The sequence below is a fragment of the Scyliorhinus torazame genome, chromosome 12 (genome assembly GCF_047496885.1).
Source record: "Scyliorhinus torazame isolate Kashiwa2021f chromosome 12, sScyTor2.1, whole genome shotgun sequence".
In the NCBI taxonomy this organism is placed as follows: Eukaryota; Metazoa; Chordata; class Chondrichthyes; order Carcharhiniformes; family Scyliorhinidae; genus Scyliorhinus; species Scyliorhinus torazame.
Genome location: NC_092718.1, coordinates 57,674,678 through 57,698,793, shown reverse-complemented (window position 1 = coordinate 57,698,793; position 24,116 = coordinate 57,674,678). Strand labels below are relative to the sequence as shown.

At 47.0% G+C, this 24,116-nt stretch overlaps 1 protein-coding gene across 2 annotated transcripts in view; it reads left to right on the top strand.

Moving 5' to 3' along the window:
- saxo2 (stabilizer of axonemal microtubules 2) overlaps window positions 1-24,116 on the top strand; it is a 120,004-nt gene that overhangs the window by 59,707 nt on the left and 36,181 nt on the right. For both annotated transcript variants that reach the window (XM_072468744.1, XM_072468745.1), the window contains exon 2: window positions 23,628-23,807. In XM_072468744.1, the coding sequence (XP_072324845.1) occupies window positions 23,628-23,807 (180 nt within the window). The remainder of the gene's footprint in view (window positions 1-23,627; window positions 23,808-24,116) is intronic.

The window sequence follows — 24,116 nt, the reverse complement described above, 5'->3', positions numbered from 1 at the left end:
TTTTCCCTGATCTGTATCTCCCTCTCTCTTTCTTTTTCTTCTGCTTGGGCTATTCTTTCTTTTCTCATTTCTTCTCCTTTTCTTTTTCCTCTCTCTCTCTTTCGCATTCAAGCTGCTTTAATTCTTTATCATGTTCCATTTCTTTAATTTGCAACTGAATTTTTGCCATTTCCACTGACTCAAACTCTATCTCAGGCAACTTTAAATGCTCATCCACCGCCATAATTACCTCACCTTTTCGCATTTTGTCAGGTAATGTTAACTGCAATGTTTTTGCTAAATCTAACAGTCTGTTTTTAGTCTCTGTCCGTAAGTACTGCGTGTGACCATCTCCACCCCCAAAAACGTCTGAGCCTCTGAAAGAGCCATTGTCCACAACACACACCCCACTTAAACTAAAATACCACACGGGCAAAGCAACCACAATATGCTCACTCCTCACTGTCTTTAAGTTAACTAAGCCAATTCAATAGATAGACTATTATCCCGGACGAGCCCCCAATTGTTATGGGCCAGGGTTTAGAGAATCCCAAAGTGTATCATGGAGTTCACCTGACCCACAACTTTTAATAGATTGTGGTATGTGGAGCACACGGCTTACTCTACAGGTATGATACAGCAGAAAATGGACCAGTGGTTTTTAAAACATTACAATGTTTATTCTATGAACTCAAGTTAACCTTTCTAAAACAAACAGTGAACATCTTAGCAACCAGTAAATCAAATACACCCCCCCAAAGAATACAACACTAAGTAATCTGTATGCTGTCCTTTTAACATCCAAAAACTTAACAAACCTCTAAACAGGAGCACATTAGAGGTTACATTCAATACTGAAATCATTTATAATTCTGAATTCACCAAATGATTAAGATAGTCTTTCGATGGCAGACTTCAGATGCAGCTCCCTGAAAACACAGACACACCCAAGCTCGTCTCAAACTGAAACTCAAAAAGCAGAAGTCGAGCTCAGCTCCACCCACATTCTGACATCACTCAAGTAACATGAGCAGCTCCATTTCTTAAAGATACATTTCTTAAACACCCATTTCTTAAAGGGTACTCTCACATGACATATGTCCTCCTGTGCCCAGTGTTCCAGGACCCATGTATCTCAGAAGAATTTGTCCTTCTTTCCAGCTACAGAAAAGGAAGGAAACAGGAACAGCAACCTCCAAGCATTTGCAGCTACCAGCAGGAGCAAGCAGCAACTCATCCTGCAGCTGTGAAGTGCCCACATAAATAACAATGCCAATGTCTTATTAATAATAGCCTTTAGCTATGCAGCTAGAGGCTGCTCACAGTTAGAGGGAGTTACAGTGATCTTCAGCATATAACCACGAACAGGGCTCAGTCCTGGAATTGTATGGTGGGACAGACAGACGGCAGCTGTAGTCGCCCTGTTATGGGTATACATAATTTGGGGAAGGCCTGTAGGACCCACGGATGCTGAGCCCCTGACACACATGCCCTCAGCCCAGGGATGACCTCCTACCAATGGTACCCTGTCTCCTCCCCAACCAGGCCCCCATTCAGGATTTCCTCCCCCCAAGCACAGAAGCAGCTGCCCCAGTGCCCCTGGGCTGCATGCTCAAAAACTAAAATGGCTACTCACTTCCCAGCTTCCCTCAGCAGCCATTGCGCTATGTTCCCATTTTTAAAAAGCAGTGCTAACAAGCGTGCACGTGACCTCTTGCTGGCCAGCCAATTAGATCCAGGAAGGCTGTTAAATAGGGCGCTACCTCGTTAGAGATGGCACTGTAGCACAGTGGATAGCACAGTTGCTTTACAGTTCTAGGGTCCCAGGTTCGATTCCCGCTTGTGTCACTGTCTGTGCAAAGTCTGCACGTTCTCCCCGTGTCTGCATGGGTTTCCTCCCACAAGTCCCGAAAGACGTGCTGTTAGGTGAATTGGACATTCTGAATTCTTTCTGTGTACCCGAACAGGCGTCGAAATGTGGTGACTAGGGACTTTTCACAGTAAACTTCATTGCAGTGTTAATATAAACCTACTTGTGACAATAAAGATTATTAAATTGTCCTCAATTGGTGCCTCACCATGTCCAAGCGGGATCCGGAACCCGCCAACGGGAGCAGGCAGGTTAGATCGCAAACTGATCGGCACCCGGCGTGGATCCTGATTTCGGACTCTTCTGAAATCTAACCGGCACGCACGGATCCATGCCAGGCGCAGATCGACTGTTAAATCATGCCCAAATTTATATGGGGATGGTGGGAGGTGTTGGGTAGCGCACCACCCATAGGCCTATTGAGACCTTAAACGACCAATTAATGGCCATGTGAGGGCTTCATCCCACCATTACCGATATTTTATCCACGGTAGGGGGCGGACCACACCAAGCAGGAAGATCCTTACATTTTTAGCTGCTAAAGCAGGTGTTGGGAAAGTGGGGGGTATGCTTCCCCAATGGCCATCTTCTGCTTTAACCCTCCCCCACCTGGCCTCAGGAACCTATTTCTCCCTCCCCCTTCCACAACCCTGAACCCTCACCAACTCATTGAGGCTCCTGATCTGGGATTTACCTGGGATCCTCAGCTTGATGGGATTGCCTGTAATCCCAGTCGTGATTACCACTCCCACTGGGGCTGGTGGAACTGCTGGACTTTGGATCTGTTAGCTAATCGTAAAACCAAACTGTTTACTCCTAGCACTTTTGTAGTTTGAGAGCTGTTTCAACTAACACTATTTATTAGCTATTTAGACAAATATTGCAATTAAATTAGTGAATTAATCAAACCATTTTTACAGGAATTTAAGTGTTAGCAATATCAATCAATACATCAATTCCGCAATGGGGGATGCTAATCTCACTGTTATTACAGAGCTTATGGTTTGTTTTTTGTTTTTATAAATTACTTTTATTCAGATTTTTATCAAAACATAATTTTTGCATAACCATTAACAACATTTAACAAAACAAGGTGAACGTTAACATTATATAAAGAAAAAAGAACAAGAATACGCAACATTTCACCCCCCCCCCCCCCGGATTGTTGCTGCTGCTGACATTTTAGTGCTCTCCTAGAAAGTCGAGGAATGGCTGCCACCTCTGAGAGAACCCCGTCATGGACCCTCTCAAGGCAAACTTTATTTTCTCGAGACTGAGAAACCCAGCCACGTCACCAATCCAGGTCCCCACACCCGGGAGTTTTGAGTCCCTCCACATTAAAAGGACCCGTCTCCGGGCTACCAGGGATGCAAAGGCCAAGACCTTGTCCTCTTTCGTTTCCTGAACTCCCGGATTGTCTGACACACCAAAGATCGCTATCTCTGGACTCGGCACCACCCGCGTGTCTAGGATCTTGGACAGTGCCTTAGCGAATCCCTGCCAGAATCTTTTCAGAGCCGGACATGCCCAGAACATATGGACATGGTTCGCTGGGCTTCCCACACACCTCGCACATCTATCCTCAACCCCAAAGAAATTGCTCATTCTCGTTGCCGTCATGTGTGTCTGGTGGACCACCTTAAACTGGATTAAGCTAAGCCTGGCACATGATGAAGAGGAATTAACCCTGTTTAGGGCATCCGCCCACAGGCCTGCATCCAGCTCCCCACCTAGCTCCTCCTTCCACTTGAACTTAGGTTCCACCACTGGGGCTTCCTCTGTCTCCTGTAGTTCTTGGCAGATGTCCGACACCTTCCCCTCCCCTACCCAGGTGCCGGAGACCACCCTATCTTGTATCCTACGCGGGGGTAGCAACGGAAATATCACCACCTGTTTTTTAAGAAAGGCGCGTACCTGAAGGCAACTGAAGGCATTTCCAGGGAGCAAATTCAATTTCTCCTCCAGCGCTTTCAAGTTGGGAAAAGTCCCATCTATGAACATGTCCCCCATCCTTTTAATACTTGCCCTATGCCAGCTTTGAAACCCTCCGTCTATCTTGCCCGGGACAAATTGTGATTGTTGCGTATCGGGGTCCAAACTGAGGTTCCCTCCACCTCCCTCTGACTTCTCCACTGACCCCAGATCCTTAGTACCGCCGCCACCGCCGGTCTTGAGGAGTAGTGCGCCGGCGAGAACGGCAGAGGTGCCGTTACAAGTGCCCCTAAGCTGGTGCCTTTGCATGAGGCCACCTATAACCGCTCCCACGTCGACCCCTCCCCCAATACCCATTTCCTGATCATGGCTATATTAGCCGCCCAATAGTAGCTGCAAAAATCTGGCAGCGCCAGACCCCCCGACTGCACTATAGATACAGTCCCTTTATTTCGCGGGGTCTTATTTGCCCATACAAAGCCCAAAATGATCTTGTTCACCCGCTTAAAGAAGGACATAGGGATGAAGATGGGAAGGCACTGGAAGATAAACAAAAATCTGGGGAGGACCGTCATCTTAATGGTCTGCACCCTCCCCGCAAGAGAAAGCAGGAGCATGTCCCACCTTTTAAAGTCCCCTCCATCTGCTCTACCAGCCGGGATAAGTTAAGCTTGTGGAGGGCATCCCAATTCCGAGCCACCTGTATACCTAGGCACCGAAAGTGGAAGCTCTCCCAGCCTCTTCTCCTGCCCTTTAACTTGGATCACAAACATCTCGCTATTCTTCTCGTTGAATTTGTCCCCCGAAAAATTGCCGAAGTCCCTCAAAATCTGCATAACCTCCCATCCCCTCTAGTGGGTCCAAAATATACAGGAGCAGATCATCCGCACAGAGCGAGACCCGATGCTCCTCCACCCCCCCGAACCAACCCCTGCCAGTTCTTTGAAGCCTGCAGCGCTATGGCCAACGGCTCTATTGCAAGGGCGAATAGTAACGGGGAGATGGGGCACCCCTGCCTCGTCCCTCAGTGAAGTCTAAAATATTCCGACCTCACCCTGTTCATGCATACACTTGCTACGGGGGCCTGATAAAGTAGTTGGACCCACCCTATGAATCCCTCACCGAATCCAAACTTTCTTATCATTTCCCACAGGTACTCCCATTCCACCTGGTCAAAGGCTTTCTCTGCATCCATGGCAGCCACTACTTCTGCCTTCCCTTCTTCTGAGGGCATAATAATAATGTTTAGGAGCCTCTGTGATGCGACCATCAATTCACACGAGACAATGAGTAGAAGTGAACAGTGGTTTTAATACACAAGATCTGTGCCTGCCTGCGACTGCTCTGTGCTAAGTGCCGCCTACAGGCTTACAGGTTTATATACCAACCCCGAGGGGGCGGAGACACAGGCAGAGCCCACAAGGTCATCAACATAATACAACACAGTACAGTGGTGAATTGTAATAGCATACGTTCACCACATTCACCCCCTATTATAAAATTGAAGTCCAGCGGGGGTGAAGTGGGCTCACAGATCGAGTCTGTCCAGTGCCTTGTTCGTTCGCTGTGATCGCCTCAGCTCCGGCTTCGCTGTGGGCACGGGTGTTGAACTTGTCTCTGCGAGCACGGGTGTTGAGCTCGTTGACTCCAGGAGCGTGTCATCTGGAGCTTCATCATATATGGGCGGGGCCGGTGTTTGGTGGTGTCGGCCATGTAGGGGCAGGGGCGGTGTTCGGTGTAGGGTGGGGGGGTAGGTGATGGTCGCAGGGGAACCGGCGGGTGCCAGATACCGGAGGGAGACTGCATCTTGTCGGCCGTCGTGGTGTACCACGTAGGCATACTGAGGGTTGGCATGAAGGAGCTGGACCCTCTCGACCAGGGGGTCAGACGTATGGCTCCTCACGTGCTTTCGGAGGAGGACAGGCCCCGGTGTTGTCAGCCAGGACGGAAGCGAGACCCCGGAGGTGGATTTCCTGGGGAAGACAAATAGGCGGTCATAAGGGGTCTCGTTCGTGGCTGTGCAGAGGAGCAACCTAATGGAGTGGACCGTGTCGGGGAGGACCTCCTGCCAGCAAGAAACTAGGAGACTTCTAGACCGTAGGGCCAGAAGGATGGCCTTCCATACCGTCGCGTTCTCCCTCTCCACCTGTCAGTTTCCCCGGGGATTGTAGCTGGTAGTCCTGCTCGAGGCAATGCCCTTACCAAGCAGGTACTGACACAGCTCGTTGCTCATAAACGAGGAGCCCCGGTCACTGTGGACGTAAGTGGGGAAACCGAACAGGGTGAAGATGCTATGCAGGGTCTTAATGACAGTGGCCGCGGTCATGTCGGGGCATGGGATGGCAAAGGGGAAATGGGAGTACTCGTCAATGACGTTAAGAAAATACACGTTGCAGTCAATGGAGGGGAGGGGCTCTTTGAAATCGACGCTGAGGCGCTGAAAGGGGCGGGATGCCTTCACCAGGTGGGCCTTGTCTGGACGAAAGAAGTGCGGCTTGCACTCCGCGCAGACTTGGCAGTCCCTGGTCATGGCCCTGACCTCCTCGGTGGAGTAGGGCAGGTTGCAGGCCTTGATGAAGTGGAGAAGCCAGGTGATCTCCCGGGTGACAGAGGTCATTATGGATGGCCCGGAGTCAGTCATCTTGCACGCAGGCACATGTGCCGCGGGACAGGGCATCTGCGGACTCGTTGAGCTTCCCCGGACGATACACAATATCATAATCATAGGTGGAGAGTTTGATTCTCCACCTCAAGATTTTATCATTCTTGATCTTGCCCCGCTGTGTGTTGTTGAACAGAAAGGCTACCGACCGTTGGCCGGTGACGAGGGTGAACCTCCTACCAGCCAGGTAGTGCCTGCAATGCCGCACAGCTTCCACAATGGCTTGAGCTTCCTTTTCGACCGAGGAGTGTCGAATCTCGGAGGCGGTGAGGGTACGGGAAAAAAAGCCATGGGCCTGCCTGCCTGGTTAAGGGTAGCGGCCAGGGCGACATCTGACACGTCGCTCTCCTGGAAGGGGATGGACTCGTCCACCGCATGCATCGCGGCTTTGGTAATGTCTGCCTTGATGCGGCTGAAGGCCAGGCGGGCCTCAGTCGTCAGGGGGAAGATGGTGGCTTTGTCCGCATAGTTGGGGACCCACTGGGCATAATATGAAAAGAACTGGAGGCATCTTTTCAGGCCCTTGGGGTAGTGGGGAAGGGGGAGTTGCAGGAGGGGGCGCATGCGGTCGGGGTCAGGCCTAGGATTCCGTTTTCCATGACATAGCCGAGGATGGCTAGTCGGGTTGTGGGGAAAACGCATTTCTCCTTGTTGTAGGTGAGATTGAGGGCTTGGGTGGTTTGGAGGAACTTCTGAAGGTTAGCGTCGTGGTCCTGTTGATCATGGCCGCAGATGGTGACGTTATCCAAGTACGGGAACATGGCCCGCAACCCGTACTGGTCCACCATTCGGTCCATCGTTCTTTGGAAGACTGAGACCCCGTTGGTGACGCCAACATGAGGTCATGTTGCAGCTGTAAAAAACTCTGGTGCGGCCACATTTGGAGTGTTGCGCGCAATTCTGGTCGCCACATTATAGGAAGGATGTGGAAGCATTGGAAAGGGTGCAGAGGAGATTTACTAGAATGTTGCCTGGTATGGAGGAAAGATCTTATGAGGAAAGGCTGAGGGACTTGAGGCTGTTTTCGTTAGAGAGAAGAAGGTTAAGAGGTACCTTAATTGAGGCATACAAGATGATCAGAGGATTGGATAGGGTGGACAGTGAGAGCCTTTTTCCTCAGATGGTGATGTCTAGCACGAGGGGACATAGCTTTAAATTGAGGGGAGATAGATATAGGACAGATGTCAGAGGTAAGTTCTTTACTCAGAGAGTAGTAAGGGTGTGGAATGCCCTGCCTGCAACAGTAGTGGACTCGCCAACATTAAGGGCATTCAAATGGTCATTGGATAGACATATGGACGCTAAGGGAATAGTGTAGATGGGCTTTAGAGTGGTTTCACAGGTCGGCGCAACATCGAGGGGCGAAGGGCCTGTACTGCGCTGTAATGTTCTATGTTATAAAGGAAGTGGAAGAGGCGGCCGTCTGCCTCAAAGGACATGTAGTGGCGGTCTTCCGGGCGGATTGGAAGCTGGTGGTATGCGGACTTCAGATCTACCGTGGAGAAAACCCAGCAGTGTGCAATCTGATTCACCATGTCCGCTATACTGGGAAGGGGGTACGCATCGAGTTGCGTGTACCGATTTATGGTTTGGCTGTAGTCTACAACCATCCGGTTCTTTTCCCCGGTCCTAACGACCACCACTTGGGCTCTCCAGGGGCTATTACTGGCCTCGATGATCCCCTCCCTCAAGAGCCGCTGGACCTCTGACTTGATAAAAGTCCTGTCCTGGACACTGTACCGCCTGCTCCTGGTGGCGATGGGTTTACAGTCGGCGGTGAGGTTCGCGAAGAGCGAGGGAGGGGCAACCTTAAGGGTCGCGAGGCTACATATGCTGAGAGGGGGTATGGGCCCGCCGAACTTCAGGGTCAGGCTCCTGAGGTTGCACTGGAAGTCCAGCCCTAACAGAAGAGGAGCGCAGAGATGGGGGAGGACATAGAGTTTAAAATTGGCGTACTCGGCGCCCTGTATCGCGAGGTTCGCGACACAGCACCCCCGGATCTGCACTGAATATGATCCGGAAGCAAGGGAGATTGTTTGGGATGCGGGGGAAATCTGGAGAGAACAGCGCCTTACCGTGTCTGGATGTATGAAGCTCTCCGTGCTCCCAGAGTCAAACAGACAGTGCGTTCGTGCACATTAACTCGGACGGTCATCATCGACGTCTTGAGGTGCTTGCGCCATGACTGGTCGAGGGTGACCGCCGCGCTGCGGGTTGCCGGCGTGGTCGGAGATAGCGGGGTGATCAAACGATGGCGGTCGCAAGTGTCGGGCAGCGTTGAAGATGGCGGCCAAGATGGTGGCCCTCATGTGTTGCACGTGCCGGGTTGGGTTAAAGATGGCGGCCCCCACGGATAGCACGAGGCGGATGATGTGTCAGAAGGGGGCGGTACCGGCAGGCCCGCAGCCACGCTGCGGGGTCTACGGGCCTGTGAGTCTGTGATTCAGGACTGCGATTTAGGCGCTTTGGGTCGGGCCAAGCAGACTTTGGCAAAATGTCCTTTCTTGCCGCAGTCGGTGCAGGTCGTGTTCCAAGCCGGGCAACCCTGCCAGAGGTGCTGGTTCTGACCGCAGAAATAGCAGGGCGGCCCCCCGGGTTGGGCGGGCAGCCACGCGGCACAGGCCTGGGACACCCTCAGGTCGGGTGACCACGAGGGAATCACGTGCTCGAATGGGAAAGCATTTAGGCTCTGGAAAGCTATTTCCAAGGAGGTGGATAGTTTTACAGTCTCTTCTAGGTCGAGGGTGCCCTTTTCGACCAGACGGTGCCTGACATAGTTGGACCGGACCCCAGCCACATAGGTGTCCTGGATGGCGATTTCCATATGCTGCGAGGCGGTGACGTCCTTGTAATTGCAGTTTCGAGTGAGTACCCTCAGGTCGCGTAGGTATTCCTCCAGCGATTCCCCGGGGCATTGACGACAAGTGGTGAGGAGATGCCGCGTGAACACTTGCAGCCCAAGTGGTGGACGTAATGTCTTTTCAGGATCGCGACCGCGTCTGCGTACGTGGTTGCTTCCTCGATTAGTATGGAGATTCTGTGGCTCACCCGAGCGTGGAGGAGACTCAGCTTCTGTGCCTCGGTGAATGCGGGCGAGGAGGAGGCGGCGAAGTAGGCCTCAAAGCAGCGGAGCCAGTGCGAAAAGATTCCCTTGGCTTCAGCTGCCAGTGGGTCGAGTTCCAGTCAGTCAGGTTTGAGGGCGGCTTCCATTGCGATATCTTAGCATATTAAATTGATGCGACCATCAAATCACACGAGACGATGAGTAGAAGTGAACAGTGGTTTTAATACGCTAGATCTGTGCCTGCCTGCGACTGCTCTGTACTGAGTGCCGCCTACAGGGTTACAAGTTTATATACCACCCCCGAGGGGGCGGAGCCACAGGCGGAGCCCACAAGGGCATCAACATAATACAACACAGTACAGTGGTGAATTGTAATAGCATACGTTCACCACACTCCGTACATTGGAGTTCAGTTGCCTGCCCTTAATGAAGCCTGTCTGATCCTCCCCTATCACCCCTGGGACACAGTCCTCAAATCTAGCGGTCAAAGTCTTGGCCAGCAATTTGGCATCTACGTTCAAGAGCGATATCGGTCTGTAGGACCCACATTGTAGCGGAACTTTCTCCTGTTTGAGAATGAGTGAAATCAAAGCCTGTGACATTGTTGGGGGGGGGGGGGGGGTCCCTCTTTCTTTAGCTTTGAGCTTATGGTTTGTTATACTGTCATGTGAGAGTACCTTTAAGAAATGGGTGTTTTTTATAGAACAACTCTATTGGGTGTCCCTTTAAGAAATGGGTATTTATTACTGCAGCGATGTCAGAGCTGGGCTGTCTGTCAGCTTTTACTTTCGCTTTGGGCTTGCAGCTATAGGGTGTGTTTAGTTTAGTTTTAGTTTTGGAGATGGTGCAGTCACAGCAAGATGTGTATGAATCTCTGAAAGCTTATGAATGTCCATTTGGTGATTTCAACGTGGTAACTGTTCTCAGTAGTGAAGTTAAACCTGATGTTTTTCTGTACAAAGGGTTCTTTTTGTCTTATGGATGTTAAAAGGAAAGTTTAAGGATTACTTAGAGTGTTGTATTCTTTGGGGGTTGTATTTGAATTAATGGTTGCTAAGATGTTTACTGTTTGTTAAAAAAATGTTAACTTAGTTCATAGAATAAACATTGTTTTGCTTAAAAAAATACTTTTAGATTTCTGCTGCACCACACCTGTAGAGTGGGCCGTGTGCTCCCCATAACCACAAATTATTAAACGTTGTGGGTCAGGTGAACTCCATGATACACTTTGGGGTTCTCTTGTTGCTAACTTTCCGGTTGGTTCAATTGCGCTGTTTTATTACCTTTGCTCTCGAGTCGCCAGGTATCTTTATCATACCGCCACGAGGTTCAAGTCCAAGTAATGATCAATAACTCAAGACACGGATTAGTAAGATTCAAATCAAAGCATATTTATTGTACACAGTAATCGCTACTCATGCACAAATTCTACGACTAAGCTACTTCTACAACTAACAGGCCTGTACTTAACTTCGGACTGGCCCACCAGGTCAGGGGAACAAATGGCCTTTCATTCGGGTTCTGAGTCTGCGGGATTCGAAGTTGGTACGGATTGGTAGCTAGGAGCGCCTATCTCGTAGCGAGCGTTGAATTAAGACTTACTTCTGTCCGTGGTCACTGCACCGGTCTCGGTCAATGTTGGTTCGTGTTGCTGGGTGACCCGGACAGCACAAAGAGAGAGAGCTGAAGAGAGACCGATTTGAACTTGGGGCTTAACTCTTATAGTCCCCAGGGGCTTCCCACCTTTCGGGGCGGACCCTGTACCTGGTCCCAAGTGATTGGACTTTGTCCCAATCACTTGGTTCGATTTCTCCAATACTGGAGCGGTTCCCTGATCGATGGGCGGTCTTGAGGTGCTCGTTCACCTCCTTTGTGTTGGCTCCTGCTGGCGCCGGGGAGTCTGGCGTTGCTTTGTGTGTCTCAAATGTTACTTATTGTTCCCGGGGATTGCTCATCAGTATGTAGATGGCTGCTACATTGTTATGCTGATGGTCGCTGGTATCGATGCTGTCTGGGCTTTTGCAGAGTTAAATACACAGCAAACCTGCACCTGCTGGTTTCTGTCTATTTTGGCTGACTTTCCCATCAGCCTTTGCCGTTCGCCATTTTAAATCGGGAGTTGGCCAATTTAGGTGGCTACACTCTAAACCCTGGCCCATAACAATACTGATGCTGACATGTTCTCTTGTTGCCTGTTTATTGTGAAGAGCCTGAAGAGACAAAGAAAAATCCATTGCAGATTGAAAAGAAATTTTATAACTAACCAAGAGGGCCCATAGAAGGCCACCACACAAAAGCCAACACTGCCTCCAGATGCACTGTGCTTGGAACATTGTGCAGGTGGTGGAGTATCAGTGTCAATTATTTGATATGCTGAAACATATTCCGTTATTGAACATTAGGGCCGATGGAGCACGGTGGTTTATAGATGTCCTTACCTTAGTTTCTCTATTGGAATTCTGTAGTATTGCTTCTACTTTTAAACAGAGTCATAGTTTTGTGCTTTTGCAGAGTTTTGGTTGAGCTCAGGTTTATGGGGTGTGGAAGATGGGACACTATCGAGGGGAGGATTGGAATAGTCAGGTCTAGAGGTCACAAAAACATGGATGAGGGTTTCAGCAACTGATGCATGGTATAAGGGAGGTAGGTGTGAGTGATCATGGAGATGATTATGGTGTCAGAAGTTCAGCTCAGGGTCAAATAGGATCCTGAGGTTGTCAAACATCTACTTTAGTATCACAACTGACCAGGGACGGTGATGGAATCGATGTGTAGGGAATGGAGTTTGCTGGGCTGAAGGCAATGTTCTGCCCAATATTTAGTTGGAGGAAATTTCTGCTCAACCCGGACTGAATGTCAGGCAATTAAGCAGCCTTAACCTGGAGGCATTGAAGGGGATACCATCAGCATCATGCAAAATCCGGCATTGAGTTTTTGGATGCTGTCAGTCAAGAGAGCACCAGGATACATTTTAGGATGACAGGGATAACAGTGTTGGAACAGGAACATAAGAACTAGGAGCAGGAGTAGGCCACCTGGCCCCTCGAGCCTGCTCAGCCATTCAATGAGATCATGGCTGATCTTTTGTGGACTCAGCTCCACTTTCCAGCCCAAACACCATAACCCTTAATCCCTTTATTCTTCAAAAAACGATGTATCTTTATCTTAAAAACATTTAATGAAGGAGCCTCTACTGCTTCACTGGGCAAGGGATTCCATTGATTCGCAACCCTTTGGGTGAAGAAGTTCCTCCTAAACTCAGTCCTAAATCTACTTCCCCTTATTTTGAGGCTATGCCCCCTAGTTCTGCTTTCACCCGCCAGTGGAAACAACCTGCCTGCATCTATCCTATCTATTCCCTTCATAATCTTATATGTTTCTATAAGATCCCCCCTCATCCTTCTAAATTCCAACGCGTACAGTCCCAGTCTACTCAACCTCTCCTCGTAATCCAACCCCTTCAGCTCTGGGATTAACCTAGTGAATCTCCTCTGCACACCCTCCAGCGCCAGTATGCCCTTTCTCAAGTAAGGAGACCAAAACTGAACACAATAGTCCAGGTGTGGCCTCACTAACACCTTATACAATTGCAGCATAACCTCCCTAGTCTTAAACTCCATTTCTCGAGCAATGAAGGACAAAATTCCATTTGCCTTCTTAATCACCTGTTGCACCTGTAAACCAACTTTTTGCGACTCATGCACTAGCACACCCAGGTCTCTCTGCACAGCAGCAAGTTTTAATATTTTATCATTTAAATAATAATCCCTTTTGCTGTTATTCCTACCATTTCCTACCATAACCTCACATTTGTCAACATTGTATTCCATCTGCCAGACCCTAGCCCATTCACTTAGCCTATCCAAATCCCTCTGCAGACTTCCAGTATCCTCTGCACTTCTTGCTTTACCACTCATCTTAGTGTCGTCTGCAAACTGGACACATTGCCCTTGGTCCCCAGCTCCAAATCATCTATGTAAATTGTGAACAATTGTGGGCCTAACACTGATCCCTGAGGGACACCACTAGCTACTGATTGCCAACCAGAGAAACACCCATTAATCCCCACTCTTTGCTTTCTATTAATTAACCAATCCTCTATCCATGCTACTACTTTCCCCTGAATGCCATGCATCTTTATCTTATGCAGCAACCTTTTGTGTGGCACCTTGTCAAAGGCTTTCTGGAAATCCAGATATACCACATCCATTGGCTCTCCGTTATCTACTGCACTGGTAATGTCCTCAAAAAATTCCACTAAATTAGTTCGGCACGACCTGCGCTTTATGAACCCAATTTCCATCCAGATGCCTCGCTATTTCTTCCTTGATGATAGATTCCAGCATCTTCCCTACTACCGAAGTTAAGCTCACTGGCCTATAATTACCCGCTTTCTCCCTACCTCCTTTTTTAAACAGTGGTGTCACGTTTGCTAATTTCCAATCCGCCAGGACCACCCCAGAGTCTAGTGAATTTTGGTAAATTATCACTTGTGTATTTGCAATTTCCCTAGCCATCTCTTTTAGCACTCTGGGATGCATTCCATCAGGGCCAGGAGACTTGTCTACCTTTAGCCCCAATAGCTTGCCCATCACTACCTCCTTAGTGATAACAATCCTCTCAAGGTCCTCACCTGTCATAGCCTCATTTCCATTAGTCACTGGCATGTTATTTGTGTCTTCCACTATGAAGACCGACCCAAAAAACCTGTTCAGTTCCTCCGCCTTCCTCATCTTCCATTATTAAATCTCCTTTCTCATCCTCTAAAGGACCAATATTTACCTTAGCCACTCTTTTTTGTTTTATATATTTGTAGAAACTTTTACTATCTGTTTTTATATTCTGAGCAAGTTTACTCTCAAATCTATCTTACTCTTCTTTATCACTTTTTTTGTAGCTTTCTGTTGCCCCCTAAAGATTTCCCAGTCCTCCAGACTGCCACTAATCTTTGCTACTTTGTATGCTTTTTCCTTCAATTTGATACTGTCCCTTATTTCCTTAGATATCCACGGTCGATTTTCCCTCTTTCTACCGTCCTTCCTTTTTGTTGGTATAAATCTTTTGCTGAGCACTGTGAAAAATCGCTTGGAAGGTTCTCCACTGTTCCTCAACTGTTTCACCATAAAGTCTTTGCTCCCAGTCTACCTTAGCTAGTTCTTCTCTCATCCCATTGTAATCTCCTTTGTTTAAGCACAAAACACTAGTGTTTGATTTTACCTTCTCACCCTTCATCTGTATTTTAAATTCCGCCATATTGTGATCGCTCCTTCCGAGAGGATCCCTAACTATGAGATCCTGAATCAACCCTGTCTCATTACACAGGACCAGATCTAGGACTGCTTGTTCCCTCGTAGGTTCCATTACATACTGTTCTAGGAAACTATCGCGGATACATTCTATAAACTCCTCCTCAAGGCTGCCTTGACCGACCTGGTTAAATCAATCGACATGTAGATTAAAATCCCCCATGATAACTGCTGTACCATTTCTACATTCATCAGTTATTTCTTTGTTTATTGCCTGCCCCACCATAATGTTACTATTTAGTGGCCTATAGGCTACTCTTATCAGTGACTTTTTCGCCTTACTATTCCTGATTTCCACCCAAATGGATTCAACCTTATCCTCCATAGCACCGATGTCATCCCTTACTATTGCCCGGATGTCATCCTTAAATAACAGAGCTACACCACCTCCCTTACCATCCACTCTGTCCTTCCGAATAGTTTGATACCCTCGGATATTTAACCATCCTTTAACCATGTTTCAGTAATGGCCACTAAATCATAGATTATCATAGAATTTACAGTGTAGAAGGAGGCCATTCGGCCCATCGAGTCTGCACCGACTCTTGGAAAGAGCACCCTACCCAAGGTCAACACCTCCACCCTATCCCCATAACCCAGTAACCCCACCCTACACTAAGGACAATTTTGGACACGAACGGCAATTTATCATGGCCAATCCACCTAACCTGCACATCTTTGGACTGTGGGAGGAAACCGGAGCACCCGGAGAAAACCCACGCACACACGGGGAGGATGTGCAGACTCCACACAGACAGATCATAGTCATTCACAATGACTTGCGCCACCAACTCATTTACCTTATTCCGAATACTACGAGCATTCAGGTAAAGTACACTTATGTTGGCTTTTTTACCTCTGTTCTGAATCTTAACACCTCGATCAGTAACCTCTCCTAAGTTATATTTCCTCTTCACGTTTCTCCTAATTTTCCTTGTCATTGAACCCACATCTTCATGTAACAAACTGCCGAGTCGCTTACCATTAATGTTTTCACTTCCCGTTTTATTTCTTTTAGTATTCCTGGTCCTATTCACTGAGCTCCCCTCAGTCACTGTACCTTGTACTGTCGCCCTTATTGATTTTTGACTATGGCTTCTCTGCCTTACACTTTCCCCCTTACTGCCTTTTGTTTCTGTCCCTGTTTTATTACCTTCCAACTTCCTGCATCGGTTCCCATCCCCCTGCCACATTAGTTTAAATTCTCCCCAACAGCTCTAGCAAACACCCCCCCCAGGACATCGGTTCCAGTCCTGCCCAGGTGCAGACCGTCCAGTTTGTACTGGTCCCACTTCCCCCAGAACCGGTTCCAATGCACAGGAATTTGAATCCCTCCCACTTGCACCATCTCTTGAGCCACGCATTCATCCTATCTATCCTGACATTCCTACTCTGACTAGCTCGTGGCACTGGTAGCAATCCTGAGATTACTACCTTTGAGGTCCTACTTTTTAGTTTAACTCCTAACTCCCTGAATTCAGCATGTAGGACCTCGTCCCGTTTTTTACCTATATTGTTGGTGTGTATGTGCACCACGACAGCTGGCTGTTCACCCCCCCCCCCCCACCCCCCAGAATGTCCTGCAGCCGCTCCGAGACATCCTTGACCCTTGCAGGGAGGCAACATACCATCCCGGAGTCTCGATTGCGCCCGCAGAACCGCCTGTCTATTCCCCTTATGATTGAGTCCCCTATCACTATAGCTCTGCCATTCTTCTTCCTGCCCAGCTGCGCAGCAGAGCCAGCCATGGTTCCATGAACCTGGCTGCTGCTGCCTTCCCCTGGTGAGCCATCTCCCTCAACAGTACCCAAGGCGGTATATCTGTTTTGCAGGGAGATGACCGCAGGGGACACCTGCACTGCCTTCCTACTCTTGCTCTGTCTTTTGGTCACCATTTTCTATCTCCCTCAGTACCTTTCACCTGCGGTGTGACCAACTCGCTAAACGTGCTATCCACGACGTCCTCAGCATCGCAAATACTCCAAAGTGAGTCCATCCGCAGCTCCAGAGCCGTCAAGCGGTCTAACAGGAGCTGCAACTGGACACCCCTCTTGCATGTGAAGGAGCCAGGGACAGTAGACGTCTCCCTGAGCTCCCACATCGCACACGAGGAGCATGACATGGGTCTGAGATCTCCTGCCATGTCTTAAACCTTCGGTTAACTTCAACAATCACAATTTCCAAAAATAAATAAATATATAAATAAATAAACAAATAAACAACGAAGAAAAAATAAATAAATATACCAATGAAAAGAAAAAGAAAACAGAAAAACTACTTACCAGTCACTTACCAGGGATAAAAAACACTTCCTCCCCACCCAGCTTCGAATTCCCATCTAGATTCAAATTCCCAAACTCACTCTGATGTCTCACTCTGGCTGTGTCTCTCTGGCTCACTGGGAGAACTCACTGGGAGTGAGTTTACAAGTTGCTCTTTTTAAATTGGCCTGAGTTGACTCCCCTCCCCCACCTGCTTTTAGATCAAGGTAGATTTAAAGTGACTGACACTTAACTGCTAGCCAGTTATGTGAGTGGGTGGGACAGCCCTTGTTAACCTACACAGCACAATTCTAACTTAATTTAAATTAATTTAAACTCTTGAAATTTAAAAGGAGCTGCCTTACTGATTTGGTTTGATTCAATTCCCACCTAGATTCAAATTCCCAAACTCACTCTTGGTTCTGTCTCAATCTGGCTGTGTCTTCTCTGGCTCACTGGGAGAAACCATAGCTGGTGATCCTCTGACTATGGCTGAATTGATAAGAATGGGAACAGGCAGTCCCACTCAGCTGGACAACTGATCATTATATGTTAGAGTGGGAAAAGTTAGAAGGTATTGTGAATATTCTGTTTCTCTCTCCACAGATGGTTCCAGTCTTGCTGAGTATTTCCAGCACTTTCTGTTCCTATTTCAGATTTCCAGCATCTGCAGTATATTGCGATTATTTTAGAGTAAAATTTGAAATGCTCATGAGAAAGACAAACAGCCATTAAACATTCACTTGGAAAATCATTGCCCCTCTTACCTTCTCATAATACTGTCACAGGCATCAAGATACACATAGTGGGAACATTTCATTTCTCTTAATCTTGTCCAAATATACACACAGGCATTGAAAAATCTCTTCAAAGGAATATCTAGATTATAACAAGGTAATAACGATGGCAATCACACAAAGATAAAACTCCCATTTGCAACTGAGTGAACAGATCCCTGCTGAACTGAATCCATTAGCAATTCTTGCAGTTCAGCCAAGCATTCATAATGAGACCATCTGACAAATGTATCAATAAAAGCAGGTTGAACAGATAACCACACTTCTGCTTTTCCACATGGTCTTATTATGAATGCTTGGTTGAGCAGCTCATACAACTGAACAGCCTGTTAGTCCATTTCAGAGCACAGTAAGTATCAGGCACAAAACATGGACCAACCATGGATAGGATGGGTGTGTCAGCTTCCCTTTACTTGGTCCCACAGTCAAGACTCTGGCCCACTGCTTGCTTATGCAAGGCAGCTGCTGGATGGCCCCTCCAATCCTTGGCCTAACCTACAGGACTTCTCGCTGTGGGAACTCCCACAGCGGCGCAGCCATTTTGCAACATGTAACTCAGGACCAGGCCTCAAAATGGCTCAGACTTCGCAGCAGTATTAACCAGAAGTCACTCAGAATTTTGTGCCTCCAGTTAAAATTGACCCAGGATATTTGTTCAAAGAGACCATAAAACATGATTATTTAAATGTTGTAAATGATACTTTAAGCTCTCTTTAGACAGGCCAATGAGATCTCCATGTGGCTATTTTTTAAAGATAAATGTTTTCCCACAATTGCTGACTAATTTATGCACATTCAAAGAGTTAGTCCAGACATGTTGAACAGAATAGTTTCCTTTTACACTGTAAAAATTCTGTGATTCTGTAAACGTAGTTCGATTTGCTAGCTAATTGGGTCCTACGTTTCTGTCCCTTGTCACCTCTTCGTCCTCCATTTAAAATCATTAATATCTTTCACAAAACTTTTTGGCTTCTCCTTTCTTGGCTCAGCATTCGGTTCTAATTGCTGATTATTTAAGTGTCGCAGGATATTTTTGCATTTAAAGTGCAAAATATAAGGAATTTGTCATTATGGTTGTCAATAACAAAATTTCCAGTATCGACCACCCTGTAGATGAGGTCATTGTACAATGAATTTATCACAAATATGCAAAGATTATTATTATTGCAATGATTAAATACATGGAAGCTACTACTTTATACATTTTAACCAATATTACATTTGTTCTATTGTATACAAACACCTATTATCAGCCCAAATAACTTCAGGACTCAGTAAAACAAATAAAGCTGAAGTCATGATTGGCAAGAAACAGCAAGATCATTTAATTTCAACTGATATGACCACACATGCAAGTGCAAAATTAATCTATTTCTGTTTTGTATTATGATTAATTACTGTACATGATTTTCGGTTCACTTGCTGCCAAATACTCTTTGTCAGCTCAATTATACTCAACAGTTTGGAAATATGTTTCCATGGGTACTGTGTTTATTTAATTTAACATTGAATTTGTAATGCAATTCAACTATTTTGCTAATCTGCTGTAATTATTCATAGTATCCTCATCGAGTCTATGAAATTGATTTTCAAAGTTAACATTTTTTTCCAATGAACTGGATAGCACAGTGGGTTAGACGACTGTCTCGGTTGAAATCTAGCCCAGATGGAAAATTCCCTTCCTTTGCCGGTTGTGTTGGTAATAAGGTTACTACAGTCCTCCAAATCTGACCTCTTTGACTTTCCTTCGCTCCACCATTTGTTGTCGTGCTTTCAGTTGCCTAAGCTCTAAGTTCTGGAATTCCCTCACTAAACGTCACTGACCGACTCTCTATGTGGCTCGGTGTCAAATTCCTGTGAAATGTCCATGGACAGTTTATTACATCAAAGGCAAAATATAAAACCAAGTTATTGGAAAGAGTAAACATTCCAATGTGCTGTACTTTGGCACATATCGCATTTCCTTGTCTGGAAGACCACAATTTTGCTACTTACATTTCCAGCATTCACTAAGGAAAGGTGTATTGGAATTTTTATTCCCAAATAAAATGGGTTTCTAAACTCAATCACAAAACTGCCCAAACACAATGTGAAATATGGTTTGAAAATGGAAGATGTCAGGACATATCCACCAACAGTAGCAGCACAATTGAATATGGTCAGGAGGGAGATGCCCTGGAAGTCCTCAACATTGTCTCTGGACCCCATGAAGTCTCGTGACATCAAATCAAATATGAGATGAGCAAGGAAACCTCCTGCTGATTACACATACTGCACATACCTCTTGAACTGATGAATCAGTATTCCTCAAGTTGAACATCACTTGGAGAAGAACCGAGGGTGACAAGGGAACAGAATGTACTCCGGGTGGGGAAAACTTCAAAATTCTTCACCAGGAGTGACTTGCTAGCAACAATACTGACAAAACTGGTGAGTCCTGAAATGCATATCTGACTGGGCCTACATAATAATAATAATCTTTATTGTCACAGGTAGGCTTACATTAATACTGCAATGAAGTTACAGTGATAGCCACATTTCAATGCCTGTTTGGGTACACAGAGGGAGAATTTAGAATGTCCAAATCGCCTAACAAGCACATCTTTCGGGACTTGTGGGAGGAAACCCACGCAGACACAGGGAGAACATGCAGACTCCGCACAGACTGACCCAAGCTGGGAATCGAACCAGGGACCTGGCGCTGTGAAGCAACAGTGCTACCCACTGTGCTACCGTGCTGCCCTGAGAGGTAAACAAGAGAAAAAACTTACAAGCAATCCCACAACCAATTAATTTGATTAAACCTCTGTGGTCCTGTCATATCAAAATGAATGGAACAATGTACAGGAAGGAGCTCCATACATATCCCAATCCTCAATGATGGGGGACCCCAGCACATTGGTGCAAACGATAAGGGTAAAACATTTGCAACCATTTTCAGCCAGAAGTAAAGAATGGATAATCCATCTTGGTTACCCCGTGAGTCACAGATGCCAGCCTTCATCCAATTCAGTCCACTCCATGTGTTATCAAGAGACAGCTGAAGACACTGGATATTGGAAATGCAGTTACAACATTGGCATCTGACAATGTGGAAAATTGTCCTGGAATTACGTGTCCTCAAAAAGAAATACAAATCCAAACTGATCAATTACCACACCATCAGCAACCTCTTGATCATCAGCAAAGTGACAGAGGGTGTCATCAACAATGTTATCAAGTGGCAATTACACATCAATAACTGATGCCCATTTCGGGTTCCACCAAGGCTGCTCAGCTCCTGAACTAATTGCATCCTTGGTCCAAACACAGACAAAGAGCTGAATGGAAGAGGGGAAGTGAGAGTGACTCCCTTTGAAATTAAAGCAGCATTTGACCAAGTGTGGCATCAGGATACCCCAGCAAAATTGAAGTGAAATGGAATCAAAGGTAACTTTTCACTGCTTGGAATCATACTAGAAGAAAAGAAGATTGATATGGTTACTGAAGGCCAATCATCTCTATCCTAGGACATGGGCAGCGTGGTAGCACAGTGGTTAGCACAGTTGCTTCACAGCTCCAGGTTCCCAGGTTTGATTCCTGGCTTGGGTCACTGTCTGTGCGGAGTCTGCAAGTTCTCCCCATGTCTATATGGGTTTCCTCCAGGTGCTCCGGTTTCCTCCCACAGTCCAAAGATGTACAGGTTAGGTGGATTGGCCCTGCTAAATTACCCCTTAGTGTCCAAAAAGGTTAAGTGGGGTTAATGGGTTACGGGGATAGGGTGGTGGTGTGGGCTTGGGTAGGGGCTCTTTCCAAGGGCCGGTGCAGACTCGATGGGCCAAATGGCCTCCTGCACTGTAAATTCTATGATTCTATAAAAATAATTCTATGACATCGCTGCAGGTGTTTCTGAAGGTAGTGTTCTGAACCCAACTATGTTCAGCTGCTTCATCATGACCATACGTCTATCATTAAGTCAGAAATGGGGATATTTGCTGATGATTGCATCATGTTCAGTACCATTTTCAACTCCTCATATGCTGCCGCAGCGCATTTCATACGCAGCAAGACCTGGACAACTTGGGCTCATAAGTGGCAATTAACAATCGTGCTGCTCAAGTGCCAGGCAACAGAGAATCTAACATCTGCCCAACACATTCAATGGCATTACCATTGTTAAATTCCACCATCATCAACATCCTGGGGATTACTATTGACCAGAAACTGGGGCGGGAATCTCCGACCCCCCCGCCGGGTCGGAGAATCGCCGGGGGCTGGCATGAATCCCGCCCCTGCCGGTTGCCGAATTCTCCGGCACCGGATATTCGGCGGGGGCGGGAATCGCGGCGCGCCAGTTGGCGGGCGCCCCCCGGCGATTCTCCGGCCCGCGATGGGCCGAAGTCCCGCCACTGTCAACCCACGCCAGGCGGCGTGGATTGAACCACCTTTGGGACGGCGGGACACGGCGGCGCGGGCGGGCTCCGGGGTCCTGGGGGGGGGGCGATCTGGCCCCGGGGGGGTGCCCCCACGTTGGCCTGGCCCGCGATCGGGACCCACCGATCCGCAGGCGGGCCTGTGCCGTGGGGGCACTCCTTTCCTTCCGCCTTCGCCATGGTCTCCACTATGGCGGAGCCGGAAGAGACCCCCTCCACTTCGCATGCGCAGGGATGCCGTGAGCGGCCGCTAACGCTCCCGCGCATGCGCCGCCCGGCAAAGTCAGTTTTGCGCCAGCTGGCGGGGCACCAAAGGCCTTTCCCGCCAGCTGGCGGGGCGGAAATCAGTCCGGCGCGGGCCTAGCCCCTCAAGGGGCGGCGCGATGCCGGACTGATTCGCGCCGTTTTTGGCGCCGGTCGGCGGACATCGCACCGATATCGGAGAATCCTGCCCCTGAACTTTACCAGCCATATATTTACTGTGGCTATAGAAGCAGGTCAGTATGTATATTACATACAAGCTGCACCGCAGCAACTCACCAGTGCTCCTTTGATTGCACCTTCCAACCAGTGACCTCTAACACCTAGAAGAACAAAGGCAGCAGACATTTGGGAATACTGCCACGTACAATTTACCTTCCATTCTGGTTTGGAACTCTATTGCTGTCCCTATACTCCCTTGACCAAAATCCTGGAACTTCCTTCCTAATAGCACCTGCACCAGACTGATTGCAGCGATCCAAGAAGGCAGTTTACCACCACCTTCTCAAGGACAATTAGGGATGGGGAACAATCCTGGCCTTGGCATACCGACATCCCATGAAAGAATTTTAAAAATCTTTCTGATGCATTAGCAAATGTGATTACAATATTTTATTTATCAGTTCAAAATGAAGCATAATAATATTGACAAAATGATCTGATACAGCAAAATCTGTGGGAAACCTACACTATTAAATCCAACCCAATATTGATCATTTACTTATTTTACCATTTCCATTCACTTCCTAATATTTACAAATTATGAAGATTATATTGCAGCATTGCTTTGCCATTCAATTTAATGATATGAGCATAGAAAACATATTTTTTTTAACATTTAACACATTTCTCAATGCTCTTAAAAGAAGCCTTGCCCCATTCATTTAAATTGGGTCATTTCTCTGTTATGTGTGGGTCAATTAATTCCACAAAATAAGTAATTTCTAGGTTGCACTCTGGACCACTATGTGACGTATTGAAAATCATTTAAGCACACTGAAGGCATTTGGTTTATTTTTGCTGCTGCTTGTGATAAAAAAACATCTGTCAAAAAGCTAACCCTATTTCCTTTTCATTTAACAGGCGGCATCACTGTCCACATATGTCAACAGGATTCTTTGACAAGACTCTGCAGCCTTGTCTGCTGACTGAATACCATGATAAATACCTTTCCTATGGAGATATCAAACCCCGGGAAAATTATAAACCAAAACCTGAAATTCTGTCTAAACGTGGCAAAATGGATGGAACCTCAACATTTAGGTAAATGTCTGAAGACAAAGGTATATGAAATGGGACAAGGCAATTGTTTAGTCAGTTGTATTAAATGCACAAATTATATTGATCCTGTTGATCTATATGACTATAATTGTAGCACTTCATGCTTTATCCCTAGCATTGTGATATTCACTTACAATTAATATTATTGAGCCTTTTTTAAATATAAGACAAAATATTTCCCTAAAGATTACCATTTTCTGGGCACTGCTTAAGCATAACTTCAGAAAATGTTTTGGGCATTCATGTAATCCACAACACCTATTTGTTGTCTTGTCTGTCTAAATGTATTGC